At 45.0% G+C, this 19,483-nt stretch overlaps 1 protein-coding gene across 1 annotated transcript in view; it reads left to right on the plus strand.

Annotated features, from left to right (window-relative positions):
- The window catches only part of maml1 (mastermind-like transcriptional coactivator 1), a 26,502-nt gene extending 7,229 nt beyond the window's left edge, over positions 1-19,273 (plus strand). Inside the window, exons 2-6 of the mRNA XM_048232049.1 lie at positions 2,180-3,154; positions 3,284-3,778; positions 7,205-7,450; positions 9,375-9,495; positions 16,576-19,273. Coding sequence (XP_048088006.1) covers positions 2,180-3,154; positions 3,284-3,778; positions 7,205-7,450; positions 9,375-9,495; positions 16,576-17,606 — 2,868 coding nt within the window. The 3' untranslated portion in view covers positions 17,607-19,273. The remainder of the gene's footprint in view (positions 1-2,179; positions 3,155-3,283; positions 3,779-7,204; positions 7,451-9,374; positions 9,496-16,575) is intronic.
- Positions 19,274-19,483: the final 210 nt, after the last annotated feature.

Below are 19,483 nucleotides of genomic sequence, written 5' to 3' on the forward strand. Positions count from 1 at the left end.
TTAAAGGAGTACCGTCACACCGGTGTGACGGCAATGTTGAGAAATGAACATTCTAAAGAATATCTGGGTTCATTGAATTCAACATAGAATTTTAGAACCTTCAATTGTTGCGGAACTTAGAATGTTCAAAAACCTACACCTTTAAGGGTTAAGTGAACCAACCTGAGCCCTTAATGCCCCTCCTTATACATGCCTTATCGGGGTGAAGAATGCACTGTGTGAATATCAAATCGTGGCACCTGTATCAGAAGGGGTGAAGAATGCACTGTGTGAATATCAAATCGTGGCACCTGTATCAGAAGGCAAAGTGTGAGGACCCTGCTTACTAAGATGGCTTTTCTTGAGGCCCAAACAAGCACAGTTTATAAATCCTGTGTAACATGAAGGTTTACAAACTCAAGTTACACTTTAAAAACACAGCTATGGTAGTACAAATCCACTGAAGTGTATGTGTTTAGCGTATGTTGGCCTAACATCTAGTGGATCCCTCTCGCACAGCCATGGCACTGCTGTGGACTCAACTTCATGGAAAAACCCCACTGCTTGTGGTGATAAAAGAGCAGAGAAGGTCAGCTGGTGTCTTGATGTCTGTGGGGTATCCTTGAGTTAAAACATCTCCCTTATCTCCACACTTCACACCTAAGGCCAGCATACAATGGGCTGGGTGAACAAGCATGCAAGCTACTGGCCTCTTATTGATAGGCTCTTTCCATCATAGAACTTCCTTTTACATGCAGAGATTGTAGATTTCCATCGTGTGTGTGTGTGTGTGTGACGGAGATAGAAAACCCAGGGAGTAACTGCAGGTATGGAGAGACCAGTAGTTCCAATTCAGCACACACAATTTTTCTCCAAAGGACCAACACTTGTACAAGTAGGGTGCTTCTGACTGGAGGCTATATAGGGGGTGGGACAAATGACTTCTGTATGATATGTTATCGGTATGCTGCCAACGAATATACAGTACATCTTTAAGAGGCATTAAGTTAAAACTTATGCACTTTGCACAATGTTTGTAATCATTAGTGAAATGCAGTGAATTAATACATTATTCCATCTTTTTTCCCTTTTCTTCTTCTTCACGGTTATTTTGATGATGTAGCCAATCATAGATTAATCGTTTGCAATGTATCGGGTATTGCAGAATGGCTGAATCGTGATATTCTAATCGTGTTATTTTGGGTGAAGTGGCATGAGTGACTCTGTGGTTCCCACCCCTAATGTGCACGCTGTGCATTTCTGTCCCCATGTACTGATTGTCTGAGGATCCGATTGGGACACTGGATTATGAGTAATGTGTGAGCAGTGTGAGCCGGTCGTTAAAGATGTTTATCACCCGGAGAGAAGAAATACTCTTTTCTGATTGGCTGGTGGGGTGGCTATCAATTCTGAATAACGGGACACCTATGAAGTAGAGCTGGTAAAAAAAGTTACCTTATGAATGGTAACTATAACAACTATAGTAGGCTGACTGTTGAGCCTGGAAGCAGGCTTCGCAACAATGGAATTAACTGTAAACAAGCTAACTGTCCATGCTATTAGGTCCAAAGAAAGATGTACAACAAACTGAACAAGTCGGCTTCTTTTTAAACGGAACCGCATGCTTCCTTTGCGTCCTATAAATATATAACTATTGCCTATAGTGGCAACTGGGTGATAAGCGGGATAACCGCCTTAGAGATGTCCTGTTATACGGAATTAACGGACGAGGGGGGAGGCAAAGAACTTTTTCCTCCGCCCGTCCATTAATTCCATATAACAGGACATCTCTAAGGCGGTTATCCCGCTTATTACCTGATTGAACGACGGGCGGAGGAAAAAGTTCTTTGCCTCCCCCCTCGTCCGTTAATTCCGTATAACAGGACACCTTGGCGGCCGTTATCCCTTACGTAATGTGTAATGTTTAAAGCCTTTATGAGAAAAAGGATGATTGCTAGTAAGTACTACTTGTTCATGCTGTTTGAACCTTTTTAGGTAGGCATTTTATATATTTTATTCCTCGTTATCAAACTGTGAAGGTGAGCAGTTATACACATGTAAGCGCTGCAAGAGTAGTTTATTGTTTTCTAGCGGTACCGTGAGTGTGTAAGGATACTGTTCATTGTTTAAGTGTGGAATGGTGCGCTGACCAGCATCTCTCTTCGTCCTCCTCCTCCCTCGTTCTCTTTCTCTTTCTCAGCTCCAGGAGACGGTGAAGAGGAAGCTGGAGAATGCCGGTTCTCCGCTGGGCCGAGATCCCATCAACGGCTTCGGCGACGGCAGCGGCTACCCGCCCTCCAAGAAGTCCTGCATGGAGGACGTGCTGAGCGGCCTCAACGGAGGCTCCAACGGCGCCATGTCGCCTCTGGACAGTAAGCACGGCATCAGCGTTGACGCCCTCGGCCACAACGGGACGCACGGCGGGGGCGTGGAGCAGAACGGCACGGGGTTGGGCGGGGATGGCGTCGGGGGGCGGGGCTCGGAGCAGGACATGCGTCTGCTGAAGGAGCTGAAGCAGGAACCCATGGACGAACTCCTGCCCACGCCGGGAGGCACCGGCGGCAACAACAGCCTGTTCCCCGACCTCAACCTCAACGAGCAGGAGTGGTCCGAGCTGATGGAGGAGTTCAATCGCTCGGTGGACTACGAGGACATAAAGGATATCTTTAACGACGCCCTCGAGAACGGCAAGGACCCCGAGCTGCCCCCTACCGGACCCCGGCAAACCTCATCCCAGCAGCAACAACAACAACAGCAGCAGCAACAACAACAGCAGCAGCAGTCCAACCTGCTACCACCAGACCTGGCCAACATCAAGACCGAGTTTCCCTCGGTGGGCTCCTCCTTTGACCACGAGCCGCGCACCTCCTCTCCCCACATGAGGCCCACTCCCTCCGGGCCGAGCCTGCACACCAGCTCCCCCATCGCTGGAGCCTCCGGCGCCTCCGCCGCTTCCTCCCCGGCCCTACCGGGGCCTCCGCAGCAGCAGCAGCAGCAGCAGCAGTCCCAGGCTCAGGTGCCGTCGCAAGGCCAGCCGCCTCGTCAGCTCCAGCCCAACCACCTGATGCCGGGGCCCCCCAAGGATCTGTCCCCAGCCCAGCAGCTCCAGCAGCTGGCTGCCCGTGAGCAACAGAGGGCCCAGATGATCCAGAGTCAACAGCAGCAGCAGCAGCAAGTGCAGAAGCAGCAGCAGCAGCAGCAGCAGCAGCAGCAGCAGCAACAACAACAACAACAACAACAACAACAGCAGCAGCAGCAACGAAAACAACAGCAGCAGCAGCAGCAGCAGCAGCAGCAGCAGCAGCAGCAGCAACAACAACAACAACAACAAGCACCCAAGTTCCACGCGCCCCCCAACCACCCCTCGTCCTGGCCCCCTCAGGCGGCGCCCCCAACCCAGAGCCCGCTGGGGGGCTCCGTGTACGGGCTAGAGAAGCCCACCAGCCCCTCCCTGTACCCGCAGGACTTCCCCAACCCCAAGGCCAAAGCGGTGCCAAGCGCTGGGGGTTACATGCAGCCTGGCGGGCACCCCGGCTTGATGGGCCACCCGCCTCCTGGGCCTATGGGGCACCCCCAGGGTGGGCCGGGAGGACCTCAGTCGGCCATGCCGGACTACAACAACACCAAACCCCTCACCCACTTCGAGGCCGGGGCCCCAGTACCACCCCAGGGGCCCAATCGCAAGCAGGTTCTGCTCTCCATGATGCGACAGCAGCAGCAGCAGCAGCAACAACAGCAGCAAGCCATGAAGCAGAAGGCAGGGCACCCCTTCAGACCAACACATATGCCGCATCCACAGGTAAGATGTCGTATGGATTTATAGTCATGTTAGAGCGGCAACAGTTCGTCAATCGATTGATTAGTTGTCAGCTATTAAGTTAACTGGCAACTGTTTTGGAAATCGGCTAATCGGTTTGTCATTTTTAAAGTGAAATACCTCAGAATTGTCTGATTGCAGTTTCTTAAACTTTAATATTTTCACGTTCTCCGTTATGAAAGTACACTAAATGTGTTTGGCTCGTGGACAAAAAATTAACGTTGGGAACACTGATCGACATTTGTTCCTCCATTTTCTGACATTTTATCGACAGATTAATCAATTATGAAAATAATCGTTAGTTGCAGGTCATATTGAAGAACAGGTGATCTTTCATTACATAAATAACTGGTAGTTTCCATAGAGACAGGATACAGGCATAAGGGTTGGTAATGGCTGTAATGGTTGTCTTCAGCAAACTTCAGTCATTCAGCTCTAACATGAGCAGATGCATATTTGCAAAAATCCTGCTTTGTGAAAAGCTGCACCAGTTGAAATATGAGTACAGGAAGTTGGCGCACACATGTCAGCAAGCTACAAACTCACTTGTACACAAACCACAAGAGGTAGTAGTCTATATACCTTAGAGACCATCTCCACCAAACATTTTACCCACCACCTCAAATCAGGTATCGATCCTGTACACAAACACACAGGGAGTGGTTTGATACGCACACCAAACAAGACTTTGGTAAACCAAGACCATGGGTTACGCTCAAATATGAGTGCTTGGTGCAACCCATCTTTTGGATGTCTCGCACATGAATACTGCTGACACTTGATGGGGAAAACTATCTCCTCAGTGTGTGTTTAGGTTGTGGAGACTAGAATGTCTTTGCGTATTTTGGCAAGGTAGAGAACTAACCACTGAGACACTTGCGCCAAACACAGACTAGTCTAAACTCCAACACACTCACTGAGCGGCAGAGACCCTTAAGCTGCGTATGAGGATGTGATCTAAGCAGGGCTGTACAGTGCTACATATATGTAGCCCATGCTACAGGTGAGGTGTTTGGAACTACATGCTGATGGTAGAGATTGTGTGGATGGTGCTACAAAGCTATCAACCTCTGTAGCACCAGTGCTATGAACAAAACAAGTGAATGTACAGCATGTATACTGTGTAAATTGCTATTAATGAAGAACTACAACTAATAATGTAAATAAGGGGTCATGGAGGTCGTTTCCCCTCATCATCTGCATTTCGGTTCCTTATGTGTTTCTCACGGCCCCTCAATACTTTGCGTTATCAGTGCACTGCCTCACAATACGTTGTTTAAACAAAAAGTAAACAAGTAAACACAGAAGTATTGCAAAGGTACACTTGAAAGTATTGCAGGGTAATGCAACACTCGTTCATAAAAAGGACCATAGCCTTTCAGGGGGTCCGTATCATTCTGTTCTCTGTTGGATCTTAAATATACTATATGCACACTAGACAGCGCTTACTCTCAATGTGTCTATTCATCCACTCCAAGTTCAGAGAAGTTAGCCAGAGTTCTCCCCTCTAGACTGGGAGTGTAGAAAGGCATTTTCAAGGATACCGACAAGCCACAGACAATCCAACAAACACACGCCACCCTTTATAACATACGAACACAGGCAGGCCAAAACTCACTGTCCCTACTCGAATGCATAACTTTTATTTATTTAGGCCAAGTCAGGAACAATGGATATTGTCTCAATGCTCTTTCAAGAGCCCAAGTACTATAACGAAAGCGACAGCGTTTTACTGTAGTAGGAAGAAATCTTGTGCAGATCCTAGCTAATGTGGTTGGGGAAGATTCTTACACACATCCTGAATACAACATATTAGCATACACTGCATGCTTAATTAGGCTACATAGTGCATACAGGACTACAATTACCAGACTACTTGTATGCTACATACATGGTGACAAGAATGATGGTGGATAACTATCGAGATTTCTAGCATTGGCACTTTAGAAAATAATGTATTATAGTGCATAGTGTGTATGTATGTGGTCATTTGTGTGCCCACTGTGTGTGTGTGTGTTGTCTGCTTCCTCTCTTACACCAGACAGGGTTTGTACTGTGTTTTTGTCCCTGCTTGTCTGGCCAGGGGCCCTTAAACTAGCTAGATGGACACTGTGTGTGTGTGTGTGTCTGTGTGTCTGGGTCAGGCAGATGGTTGCTAAGAAGCAGGCGTTCACTCACACACACACACACACACACACACACACACACACACACACACACACACACACACACACACACACACACACACAAACACACACAGAGAGAGAGAAAGAGAGATAGAGATTGAGTGCATGTTTCTCTCTTGGTTAGAGTGGATGGGGGCAGGGCCAGGCATTAGATGCAGCCCTGTGTGAGAGTTGGGGAGAGAAAGAGGGAGGGAGGGAGGGATGGACGACAAAGCACTCTTTCATGGAGTTCTTCACCCCCTCCTCTGGCAGGAGTCCTCGGAAGTGTATTTTAGGCTCGGCCCCCCACCCCTCCCCTCTTCTCTTTATTTAAATATAGCTGTGCTGGCTCGCTTGGGCTTTTTCCTCTCGCGAGAGAAGACACTTTCTCTCTTTCACTCTGCCTCCCTCGCTCCTGTTTTCCTCTCCACTGCCCCTGTGGATCTGTCTTTCGCTTTCTGACTGCGTGGCGCATATGGTGGTTTTTACATTTAAACCCTCTTCAGCTCTCACTCCGTCTCTCTATCACTCCCCCCTCTCTCTCTCCGTCACTCTCTCACTCCTCCCTCTCTCTCTCCCTCTCCCTTCCCCCCTCTCTCTCTCCTCCTCTCCCTCTCTCCCCCTCCCTCTCTCCCCCTCTCTCTCTCCCTCTCTCTCTCTCCCCTCCCTCCCCTCTCCTCTCCCCTCCTCTCCCCTCTCTCTCTCCCTCCCTCCCCTCCTCCCTCTCTCTCCCTCCCTCTCCCTCTCTCCCTCTCTCTCTCTCTCTCTCTCTCTCTCTCCCTCCCTCTCTCTCCGTCTCTCTCTCTCTCTCCCTCTCTCTCTCCGCCTCTTCTCGCCTTGCTTGGGAGAAGTAATCATGATTATTGTTATGATTAAAAACTAGTTTTTCATCACTTGCCTCTGTTAGATTATGTTTCTAAAATGCTTGAAATGTGGTACTCTAATGCTGATTATGCGGGAGATTATCAAAGTCTCTTTAAAATGAGCAAACGTAGTGAATATTGACCAGGGATCGGATGTCAGTCAGTTAGTCCGGCGCTGGTCTGGCACAGATTGCTGCCACACAGTCTGCTGTCTGGTTTTGGGGCTTCAAGTGCCCCCTAGTGGCCTTCCCAGTCCAAACCACTCACATCTGCACTCCTCTCTCTCTCTCTCTCTCTCTCTCTCTCTCTCTCTCTCTCTCTCTCTCTCTCTCTCTCTCTCTCTCTCTCTCTCTCTCTCTCTCTCTCTCCCCCCTGAGCAGGACCAGGGATCCTACCCGTCGGCGCCTCACGTCCCCGGCCCCGGTAATGCCATGGCCAACCAGCAGGGGGGGAACCCCATGGCCGGTAACCACGGCAACGCGGCGTACCTGAGCGGCCAGGCAGCCCAGGCCCAGGCCCAAGCCCAGGCCCTCAAGCAGCAGCAGCAGCAGCAGATGCAGTTGATGGAGCAGCAGTACCTCAGGCAGCAGCAGCAGAGGCAACAGCAGCTGATTGCTGGAGAGCAGGTCAGTGGATCAGCTTTATCTCATATATAGTTCCACCCACCACAGTTAAATCATCTGTGGACAAAAGGTGTCCGTACCATTACAGATTAAAATGATTTAATGTATTAAAAATGAATCAATCTGACTTTTAATTTCAGCAGCGGCAAGTGTCTGTAATAATATTAGTATCTTGTTTGGAATTTAACAGGTTATTTTATTCCTGTTGTGTTTATCCATACGTAAAAATGGCTGATGGGTTGGTTGCTGATATTCCGTTTTCCACACAAGTCAATATGCTGCCTGTGAAGCACACCATAAAATATTCTGGCATAAAAATATTATGCCATTTCACTACATGTTTTACAAAGTATCTCTATGAGTGTGACATAAAATCCTTGTGTGCGTGTATGAGAAGTGAATTTAAGGAAGGGGTGGAAATAAGGCACTGTTGCATACCCCGTTTGTCAACATGTGTGGAAATTATACGCAGTGTCATTACTCTCAGAATATCTTGTACTTCCCAATGCGTAGTTAATGGAGGGAAATGTAAGCTTCATATTTATCAGATTTGGGGGCTTGTTGTCATCTGTAATGTTATATACATATTTAACTCATTGAGTGCCAAAAACGTAATATTACGTTTTTAGCTCTTTTTTTTTAAATTACGAAACTAGACGCTCTAACACACCTTATGTGATTTTGGGAACTCTGTGATGAATGGAAATGAAATATATGACGATCGAAAGCTCATAAAAACGCACAATCTGGACATTTTATCAAAACTCGGTTGCCGCTTTGGGTCGAATCAGTGACGCATGCACGTCAGCTGAAAACCAGGCCATTTTCGGGGGTCTATCACTAGGTGGCAGTCTCGCCAGGTCTCGCTGAACACGTCCCGGAAAGTTTACAGGCAACACTTCATATTTCATGAAAGACGATGCATCTCCATTTCTAGAAAAAAACAGCGATTTTGATGAAAACTAGCCACTGTTTAGCTTGGGATTTCTCAGGAACAGAGGCGTGTAGAAATACACGGTATTTCAGTTGCACCCACTGAGAGCTTAATGTCTCACCTTTTAAACGAGCCATTGTATGTGTTCATAGCTATATCACAGAATATGCTGTGGCTGTACAAAAATCATCAACAATGGTCTAGATTGCTGGCACTCTAGGACAAAGCTTCCGAAAACAGCTTGGCATTCAATGAGTTAATGGAGGGAAATGTAAGCTTCATATTTATCAGATTTGGGGGCTTGTCATCTGTAATGTTATAAACATATTTTCTCAGTTATTGCTGAAAATGCACTGCCGTTTGCGGTCACTTAGAAATTTCCTTTCCACAAAATGTTTTAATCAGGGCAGCAGTTTTCAGGTTACATTATGTGCTTACATAATTGCAAAAGGGTTCTCTAATGTTTTTTCTCAGTTAGCCTTTTGAAATGATATCGGATTAGTAAACAGAATGTGCCTTTGGAACATTGGATAAATGGTTGCTGATAATGGGCATCTGTAAATTGCATTAAAGATCAGACATTTCTTTCTACAACCGTCATTTACAACATTAATGATGAAAACAAGGACATTTCTAAGTGACTCCAAACTTTTGAACGGTGGTGTAGGTATAAAAACAAATGAGCAAGTCTGGAATGGATTTGCAGTAGTTTTTTACATGGCCAGGTGATGGCGCCACTGCTGCATAGATGAGCTGAGAATGTGTGTGGTGACAATAATAGGTAGTTTATCCATCTGGAAGCGACGAAGCCATGATTTACCCATAGTCATGCAGTTCAGAATGAAAATGGCACAATGCATTCTGTGTTTGATCAGACCTGCCTAAGTGTGTAACATACTTCCTTCAATGTTTGGATCTGTGAATCTTCCCCTGTGTTAAGGTCCAAATAAAAGCATTAAAATGTGTGTGTTGACGTGTCTGTGTGTTTTCCAGGAGAAACAGCAGCAGCTCCAGAGGCACTTGACCCGCCCGCCTCCTCAGTACCAGGACCAACAGAATCAGCCGGCCAATCAGAACCCATTCCAGCAGCAGACGCAGGTGTCCCAATTTCCAGGTAAAGTGACCACAGGCTTCCCCACGTCTCTGTACCCTCAGGCCCTTGTCCGCTGCTCTTGAGATTTTATTTGTTGCTGTTGTTATTTTAGGAGATTTTGGTCTAAATCTAGCAAGTTAAAGGCACCCTTAAGAGTTTTTTTTTTTTTTTTTTTACCTTTAAGGTGCTCTAAGCGATGGTACGGGGTTTCTAAGCTAAAACATTCTTTGTCACTTATAGCAAACATCTCCTCACAATTTGCTAGCTGCCAGTCACCTGAATACACTGTAAAAAACGTCTTCTCTGTAGACAGCCCAGTCTTCAAAAACGGCAACAAAAACAGCCTGGTCCAAAAACAAGACTGTTATTTCTATACTTTTTGTCTGCAACACGAAACTACATGGAGCAAGAACACCGGAGATTTCTGCCAGAGTTAGCACTACCAAAGCCTTATGCCACAACGCAACATACTCATAAGTTGCAGCTTCTCTCATACATATATGAATTAACATCAACCAGAATGTCCATACAAAAATGTTCAGCAAGTCAACGATTTAAATAGTTACACTGATGATGCAAAGTTCACTAGCAAGTAAGCTAATGAAGCTAATATGGAAAGTTTGAGGAATGTGTGGCGTTTGGGCACATATCACCATCTAGCGTTACGGAGTAAAACATTCGTACTCGGGTCTACAAAAGGGGTTTTCTATCGTCATGTAAACGGAGATAATGACAGTGGTCTAGTCAAATCCCCTAGCCGAGCTATAACTGAAGAGCGACTTATCTGCACGTAAACATACTGACTGACAAAAAGTGAGTAATTATAACTGACGAGAAGCCTTGTGGACATAAAATATTGGTGAAAAATTGAGATGTGTGAAACACTATTTGACAAATGGTTATCAGAAATAATTTGTTATTAAAAAAAGATACTTTGAGTTCTCTTTTGACTAAAACTAGACTGAAATGACAAGACTTTTAATTGACTAAAACTTGACTAACAAAAATTATATTTGAATGACTAAATATGACAAAAAGACTAAAGAACATTTCAACACACGACCAAGACTAAATTCAAAAATAGGTGACAAAATGAACACTAGCAGGGGTCTCCAACCTTTTTGGGAATGAGGGCTACCTGAAGGACCCGAAATCATATGGAGGGCTAGGGGTTTTTCCACTCACAGGCGCTAGGGGGAAGCGAGACAGCCACCATTCAACCCGAAAAAAGTCATGCAACCATTCCAATGACTCCGAAGCTGTTAAGGTAAATTAAGCTAAAAAACCTGCATATTAAACTGAAAAACCTGCATAGTTCGCCTTTTAAGCAACTGTATTTTCATCTAATTCTTCAATACTTCAATATCAATATGCAACACTTCCCACATTTTTGTTCAGCTTGTTAATTTCAAAGTTTCAATGGGGATTGGGGAATCTATTTTTTTAAACAAAAAAGCAATCTTTTTGTGCAATTAATAATATAGGCAAACGTTTTGCCGAGGAACGGGAGGGATATGTGTAGACAACGGCCATATTGGCGTTACAAACTAACCCCATGCATTTCTATGGAGGATTTTTTGAGTGCTGTGTCTCCTCATTAGAAAGTCTCTGATATAGGTTACAATTTTTAGCATTACCCACCTATAAGAATTCGGAGGCTGTTTAAGTTTTGATTTCAGTGGACAATTCGGTTGTAACATTTCAATATCAATCATCAACTCCACCCTAACTTGTAAAGACACCTTTTATAGTTATTGCACATCTGAAATCTCTCCATGATTAAGACAAAAAAGGTTTTGCTTTTCACCAGGTAATGCACAATCCTATTGTATGGCATGCATGGCACAAGATTTTCAGCGCTATTGCTACACCAGTAGGCTATGGAGGAGAAAGGGCCCGTGAGCTAAAGCAATCGGAGCATTCATGCCACCTAGCACTGGTCATCTGTGACCACAGAGACCGGACCTGGCTGGACCAGTGTTTTTTAAATGGGATGGTCTAGCCCAAAAGAACGGAATATGATGGCTCTGTTACGTCATGAGCCCTAGCTGTAGGCCTACTGATCTTTCAAACTTATGTTCACTAAAAGCGTGCTTTCAACACGTCCCAGTGTTTCCTCTACGTTGATTTTAGCATGGCGGCCCGCCACGGTAAAATTAATGCCGCCATGGCATCAGAATCAGGGCAGGCTCACAATGTAGTTGCGGTTGCCTTTTAAATAATCCTGCCAACGTACGGTACCAGTATCTCCCCCGCTGAATTGTGAAACTAGTCAGAGGTTATTGTGGCCTGTCCAGTTTCACTTCACATATTACATGTTGTATTGATGTAGCCTATTTAAAACATTAACTTTCTTCCCAGTGTTTCCTCTTCATTTTGTAGCAGTGGCCACTGCTTCAGAATTAGGGCAGACTATTTTCCAGACTTGCAAATGTGGGGACGGCACAAAACCTGGTCATGAACATTTTGTACGCACTTGCGGTGATGGCCTAGTAATGTGAATAGCGGACTATAACCAAAGAAAGTAACCAAAGAAACCAAATTTGATTTGCACCAAATAAAGGCTGTGTTGTGGGTTGTGTTTCTACAACATGCACAAAACGTTCAAGCAGTGACATGTGGTTTAATACTTGGGTTAACGTGACATGAGTCAGACAGAAGATGGGCCTGTGTTTACTTCCTGAATCCTGTCCCTCTCAAGTCACGTGAAATGGTGTGATTAGCAACTAGAATTAAAAAAATCCCAGGGTGACACGCCGTGTTGTTATTATTATTATTATTATTATTATTATTATTATTATTATTATGCTATAGGTTCAAAGTAAGCTATAGACTATAGATCCTATGAGTAAGCCATAGTGAAAAAAGCCTAATTAGTCAAAGAGTTGTGTGTAAATAGAGATTAAGAAAGATATTATTCTAACTAGATGTACCGCATAGCGGTACAAAATATGACCGCCGCTCAGTCCTGTACATCCGATCCGCGAAAATAAATCACACTTCAATTTGTCTCCATATTTTACTCCATCCTCCACTCTTGAAACTTTTGTGTATGCTTGTTTGGCATGCCTGAGTGTGTGCAAAGCGGCTGCACAGAAAGTAGCCTACTGGTGCTGAAAAGGTGAATAGATTGTAGAATAGCCAAAGAAGATGTAGCATTGTTATAAAACCTTTAAAATCTCTAAACAATCACAAGTAGGGCAGTTCATCACAGTTCATCCATTGCAACTGGATTGATGAAAGGTCACTTACACCTGTAGGCTACATTGTATTTGGGAAAAGCAAAAGGTATCAGCATAATGTTATTTATTTATTTATTTATTTATTTTTTTTATGTATTTATAAACAAAAACATCTCTGTCAGTTCCATGCCGTTTTCAACAGCTATCAAAAACAAAGGTCATTTTTGGATGGATGGATGGATTTTTTGTGAATATTTTTCTTCTACATAAGATTTTAGTCATCTTTAGTTCATGTAATACTTTATTGTCAATGCACAAATTAAGTAACAGTAGTCTGAAACGCTATTGTTAATGCACAAATTAAGTAACAGTAGTCTGAAACGAAATGCTGTTTTACATCTAACCAGTGGTGCAAATAACTGACATGTCCAAATGGGCCTTGATGAAATGCTGCCGCTAGACTGTTCATACATACATTTTAACGGGCCAAAGTTGAAGAGCTTTTGTCCGTTATTGTTCGTGCAAATATAGGCTGATTCATGTTCCCTTGCATTGTGTAACTGAGGTCCATGGCTAGTCTGGCTTTCATCAGACCAAGCTCAATCTTTTAAGAAATCAAAAAAAAATAAATAGCGTGGGCAGATGAGGCTGGGTTCACCCAGCCTAGTCCATAGGCACCTGGGATATTGTTTAATTTTCAGATTGAGATATACACGCTCTGGCTATTCTAAATGCAAAATGCAATAGGGAGTTATGACAAAACTGTAACTAACAAACTAGATCCTAATAGAAAGCTGTTAGCTTCCCTAAGCTACAGGTAGGATTATAAGGTAGGCCTATTTACAACATAAATTGTCAATAGGCTATGCTGGCTAATACACAAATAAAATCTCCTTTGGAAACCAATGGCTTACTTAATTTACAGTATCAAGCGGACTTAAACTGCCATATCGTGGCTTAAAAAGTTGTAATAACATTCACGCAGCTCCATGAGTCAAGGAAAGCCGAATGAAGTAGCCACTTCTAAATGGGACCCACTACACATAGCTTAAGGTGTGTTGCTAAAAGCAGCCATAATGAAATGAAGGTGTCATTGTTTGATACTTCACACACGCGCTTTTAATTTCACAGACTACTACCAAGCTGTAATCAAAGCACATCGATTCCCCTCTCACACCCTGCACGCACTTAAAACTAAATAAACAGGCGCCTCAGTCTCACGATGTATAGGCAAAACTGTATCAGACCGGGTGTAACGTTGGTAAATCTTCCATTGCACAGAATGATTTTGTAGCACGTGCAATAAATGACAGTCGAAAGATACAAACAGTGCTGCTATCAATTTGCTTGGTATAACCGCATTTATAGTTTTCTACAAATGCAATCAATCAAATGGGCCTCTACCACTCAACCAACGCTTAACGGTAACATTACCTAGGTCCTTATTGATATTACAAGATTAACGTATTTGCAGTAAAAACCAAGCATGTCCGATAAACATCCTCAGATTTATTTCGGCTTCAAGAAGAAATGGGAATTAAACTTCATGTGAACATCGTCCTGTCCTTATTAGATGTTCGCCATGTAAATTACAGTCCTTGTAGGAAGTGTCCATTGTTTTCCCCAACCCACTTTTAACTTCCAACAAAATTACGCCTCACTGCAACGATGCGCCATCTAGTGGACAAACGACTACTTATCGCCAATACTGAAAATGCAGCCATGATGATGATGATGAATATTTATTTTGGCTTTCTTTTGATCCTACTGAATTTGTAATTATGTATCGGGCCGCTCTAATACCGATAGTATGTGGGTGCCTGTGTGTGTGCATGTTTATATGTGTGCACCGCCATTTACAGGCCAATGAGTGTACAGTCACTAAATGTACACATAACCTAATTTTTTTAGACCCCCATGGATGAAATTCTTAAACTTGGCATACCCCCAGACCCCAAGAGAATGCCAGGTCAATCATACACATAAAATTTGGTGCAGTTCTGAACATCTTAACTGAAGATAGGGGCGATTAAAGCAGAATAATATTGCATTTTCATTTTTTACCGGGGGGGTGCAAATCACAAATGAGTGATTATGAGCCAGGTTTATGTGGGCCCTTGAGACCAACATACCATAAAAGAGAACTGTGTCTGCCCACAGAGAACTGTGTCTGCCCTACACTTTTCGGGGTCCAGTCCAGCGGGGGCTGCAGATCAAAACTAAAAAATGACGGTTCCATGCTATCCATGTGGGGGTACATGCCCACCAAGTTTTGTGTACCCCGGTCTTTCAGTGTCCCGGGAATCCTTGTTGGTGTCACTAAATGTACACATACTTTATTTTATTGTAGGGCCCCCATTGACCGAAAGTACACAAAACTTGGCATGCATTCGAGGGTGTCATAATGATCCTACACTTTTAATTTCGTGCAGTTTTGACCTTGTCAGCCAGAGATATTGTGATGAAAACACCTAATTTTTTGCTTTTTAATTTTTAACTAGGTGGCTTATACATGAAATAAGTGGTAATGGGATGGGTTGACATGCCCCTTAAGACCAACATGCAAAAAAAAGGTGGACCTCCTAGGCCCCACGGTTCTCGAGATATTCACAGAAAACTGTCTCCGCCACCTACAGGCCAGTTGGTGTATAGTAACATAAATTAATTTATTGTGTGGCCCCCCCATGAACGGAATTCCACAAAACTTGGCGTGCATACAGAGGGTGTCATAATGATCCTACACTTCCAATTTCGTGCAGTTTTGACTATGTTAGGTCACAGATACCTACAATTACAACACCTCATTTTTACTTTTTGTGTTTAACTAGGTGGCTTATACATGAAATTAGTGGTTATGGAATGGGTTGACATGGCCCCTTGAGATCAACATACAAAAAAAGGTGGTCCTCCTAAACCCACGGTTCTCGAGATATTCACAGAAAACTGTGTCTGCCCTACCCTCCTTCGGGGTGCAGTCCAGCGTGGGGGCTACAGATCAAAACGAAAAACGATGGTTCCATGCTATCCATATGGGGTTACATGCCCACCAAGTTTTGTCTACCCCGGTCTTTCAGTGTCCGGGAATCATTGACGGAAATTTGGACATGCGTAAAAAAAAAAAAAAAAAAAAAAAATCTGACTAAACCTTATATGATCGCCGGCCAAGGCGCCGGGCGGTCATAATAAACTATGCCGTGATCTACAACGGCATTGTGTGTGTACGGTTCATTTACTCATTAGTTCATTTGAACTGATAAAATTGTATTTGCTGCTTTGCAAAGGGACACATTTAATAATTTATCAAATTTAATTTATCATCCGTCCATAGGCTAGATGTCACAAACAAACGCTATAATAAGCCTTTGATGGATGTAATTCACCCTTGGACTAATTATATAGCCTTTATGCAAAATGGGGTGGGTTTGTCAACCGAATTCGAAGGAGCCCACGAAATGGGACAGCACTAGTCACACCACTATGACGCTACCAGTCTAGCCTTAGAACCATGTAGCCCCTGAAACGAGACAAAGCTAATGACTCATCGGTCAGCAATATGCCATGCACAATAAAAGTTGATGTCATACATTTTTTTACATTTTGTATTACATATATAATACAATGAGCTGTTTGTCAAAGCCTGATGACATGCAGACGATAGTGTATCATCTACTGTACATGTAATCAACATCATCACCAACATGCAAAGTGTGTTCACTGCTAAGCTTATTTGACTGGCAAAAATAAGTTGTGAGATGGCAGTCTGAATGACTGCCTTTATGTGGCCCCACGAGATTGTATCGAATGCTTTCTGAGAATTACAAGGGCGCCACAGTAAGTTCATTTACTATTTACTGTGCTGTCACATAAAGCTTATTTTAGTCCCATTTCTGACAACATTTCTGGTCTCCCGCCCCCACAGGTTCGTCTCAACCAATGGGTAACGTGAACCCCCTGGGAGGCCCCGCCCCCGGCTCCCAGCGCATGTTCCCCCAGAACCAGGCCATGATGGGGATGGCTGGCGTGGGTCAGGGGGGTCCTGGTCCCGCTCCGGGAGCCCCACCGGCCGCCAGCCAGGCCGACCTGAGCCTGTCGTCATGTGGCGGCGGCAGCAGCATGGACGTGCTCTACGCCAACATGCCCATGCACCCATCGCAGCACCCGGCCCAGCAGAGGCCCGGTGTGGGCGTGGGGGGCATGCCGGGTCCGTTCCGCCAGAATCTTCTGGCCCAGCAGCAGCAGCAGCTCCTCAAGAGCCAGCCCAACGCCGCCCTGCTTAAGCAGCAGCAGCAGCAGATGCAGGCACGGCTGCCTAGCAACATGGCCAACCCCATGGCCAGCAGCATGAACGCCGCCATGCCCGGCAGCATGCAGGGCGGCATGCCCACGCAGACGCAGTCCTGGCAGCAGCAGCAGCAGCAGCAACAGCAGGCGGGCATGCAGCAGGGCATGGGTGCCCAGGCCTCGTCCAGCAACGGAGGCATGCCCGCAGGCTTCCCCAACCAGGGCTTCCACATGCAGCCGCGCATGCCGAAGATGCCCACCAACGGCCCTTTCGGGCAGCCTGGCATGGGCGGCAGGCCCATGGCGGGCATGAACCCGGGACAGATGATGCCCGGCATGCCCCAGCAAAGGACCAACAACCCCTCACTGGGGCAGCAGCCGGGGCAAGCGCAGCCTCCACCTCAGGCCCAGCTGCCTGACCTGTCGGCCTTCGGGCAGCCGCAGCCTGGCGGCGTGCCCAACCGCACAGCCGGCATGCCCTGCGGCCAGGGCTACCAGGTCAATAGGACGTCTGGCCAGCAGCTGCCATTTGGCTACAACCCGGCCCAGTCAGGCGCCAACCTGCCCAGCTTCCCAGGTGAGAGCGACCTGGTGGACTCACTGCTGAAGGGGCAGGCCACGCAGGAGTGGATGGACGACTTGGACGAGCTGCTGGCCAGTCACCCGTGAAGTAGCCAGGGGCAGAGGCTGAAGGGGGGGGGGGGTTGTCCTATTATAACTGCCTCTGAAAGGGGGCCAGCTCTGCGGACAGTCAGTGACTGCCCAGCGTGAACACCCATCCCATTTTTACACGCAATCTGCTCTCCGTGAAATTATCTACGTGCTTCTGAGATTGGACTCTTAATCTGCCTGAGAAACCCCCTCGATGGACTGCCTTCAGCTAAAGCATTTGCGTATGTGTGCGTGCACCTGTGTGTCTGTATTTGTATATGTGTGAGCGTATGTATATACCAGGTGTATATAACAAAGAGTTTGAAGGGATTATAGGGCCCAAGGCCTGAAAACAGTAACTATTCCCGAGCCAGGGGAAGAAAAAAAAAAAGATACACATTTTTAAAATGAAAGAAACACTACTACTGAACCTGTGGCTCAGTACTAAACCACTGAATCCCAGCACAACACAAAGGGTTAAACAGCCTGTAAGCAGCCTCGCATATTGTACTGGAAGTCCCATATCACAGTTGCCTCCTTGACGGTTCTCGTGCAGTTGAATGGTTGGTTAGAGTTCTGTATTTCGTTGCCTTCTTTCCTCTCTGATTTTGGAGTCGGTGCCTAGGAGCTTCATCATGGCTGCAGCCAGAGTGCCTGTACTGCCTCGTTAGCAAGTGCTAACTAATGTAAACACCACATGCCTGCAGTCGCATTGATTTGTGATTTTTTTTTTTTTTTTTTTTTTTTTTTTTTTTTTTGTTGTTTTTTTTCTCTGAGGGTTTTTCTATCTGTTGGTAAATAAACTTGTCACAGGAACTGCTCTCATGATTTCCCTCAGCTGATGTCTCTCCCGTGAAGGAGAGTCGTCCCCCCATGACATCCCAAACTGGGTCACCTTGTTGGCACACCCTGTTGGTGTTGTGTGTTGGCACACCTGTTGGTGTTGTGTGTTTGCATATAGGTGTTGTGTTGCGCAGATGCTGTTTGACTCGGCTGGTTTTCATTCTGGTTCCATTATTTTCCAAAAGAATATGTCTTGTTTCCTTCTACTCTGTCTTGTCACGCTGTCTTGATGCTGTTCCATGCACTCAATTCTGTAGGGTGGTTTCTGTTCGTTGCTGTTTAAGGGAGGTAGGGTTCACGTTGAAAACACTAAAACACTCAAAGCTATTTCGGATGAGGCGCGTACACGCACACACACACACACACACACACATACATACACACACACACACACACACTTTCACTTACCTTCACTTACTTTAGTCAGACACACATACACACTTTAGTCACACATGTTGCGCATACACTAAGTCATGTTGGTTTGTCTATCTCTGCCGAATATTTGACTGAATTATGGAATGTGACTTAATGCTAAAACTACTCAATGAGTTTTTTTTTACACCCAAAATGTTTTTTTTTGTTTTGTTTTTTTTTTTGCAGGAAAGATACTTGTGATCTTCCAGAGTCAAGGCCTTAGTGCTGTAGTTGAAGATATCCTGGTTGTCAGGATGTCCATGTATATTTATATATATAAAAATATTTTTTGTATGTATGAATTTTATTGTTCAGGAGATGGATCTTATTTTTTTATGTACATTGATGCCAATTTTGTAAGTGTTTTATACTTTTATTATGGTTCTCTGTAAAAGAGTATTATGTAAATATAGTTCACTAGAAAAGAACTCTTGGCCTGTGTTTTCCTTGGCCCATCCTTTTAGTATGGGTTGATGGACCGAGAGTAAAGTAAAAGTACAAAGTCCATACATCACAAGTTGCTTTCAGACATAGGTGCAATTCCGCATGTTCTGTGGATGTCAAGCGGTTGAGCTGTATATCTGAACATCATAGCCGGACATGCAGTTCTGTTCATGTGTGTGTTCAAACACGCAGAG

This window comes from Alosa alosa, chromosome 21 (assembly GCF_017589495.1).
Source record: "Alosa alosa isolate M-15738 ecotype Scorff River chromosome 21, AALO_Geno_1.1, whole genome shotgun sequence".
NCBI lineage: Eukaryota > Metazoa > Chordata > Actinopteri > Clupeiformes > Clupeidae > Alosa > Alosa alosa.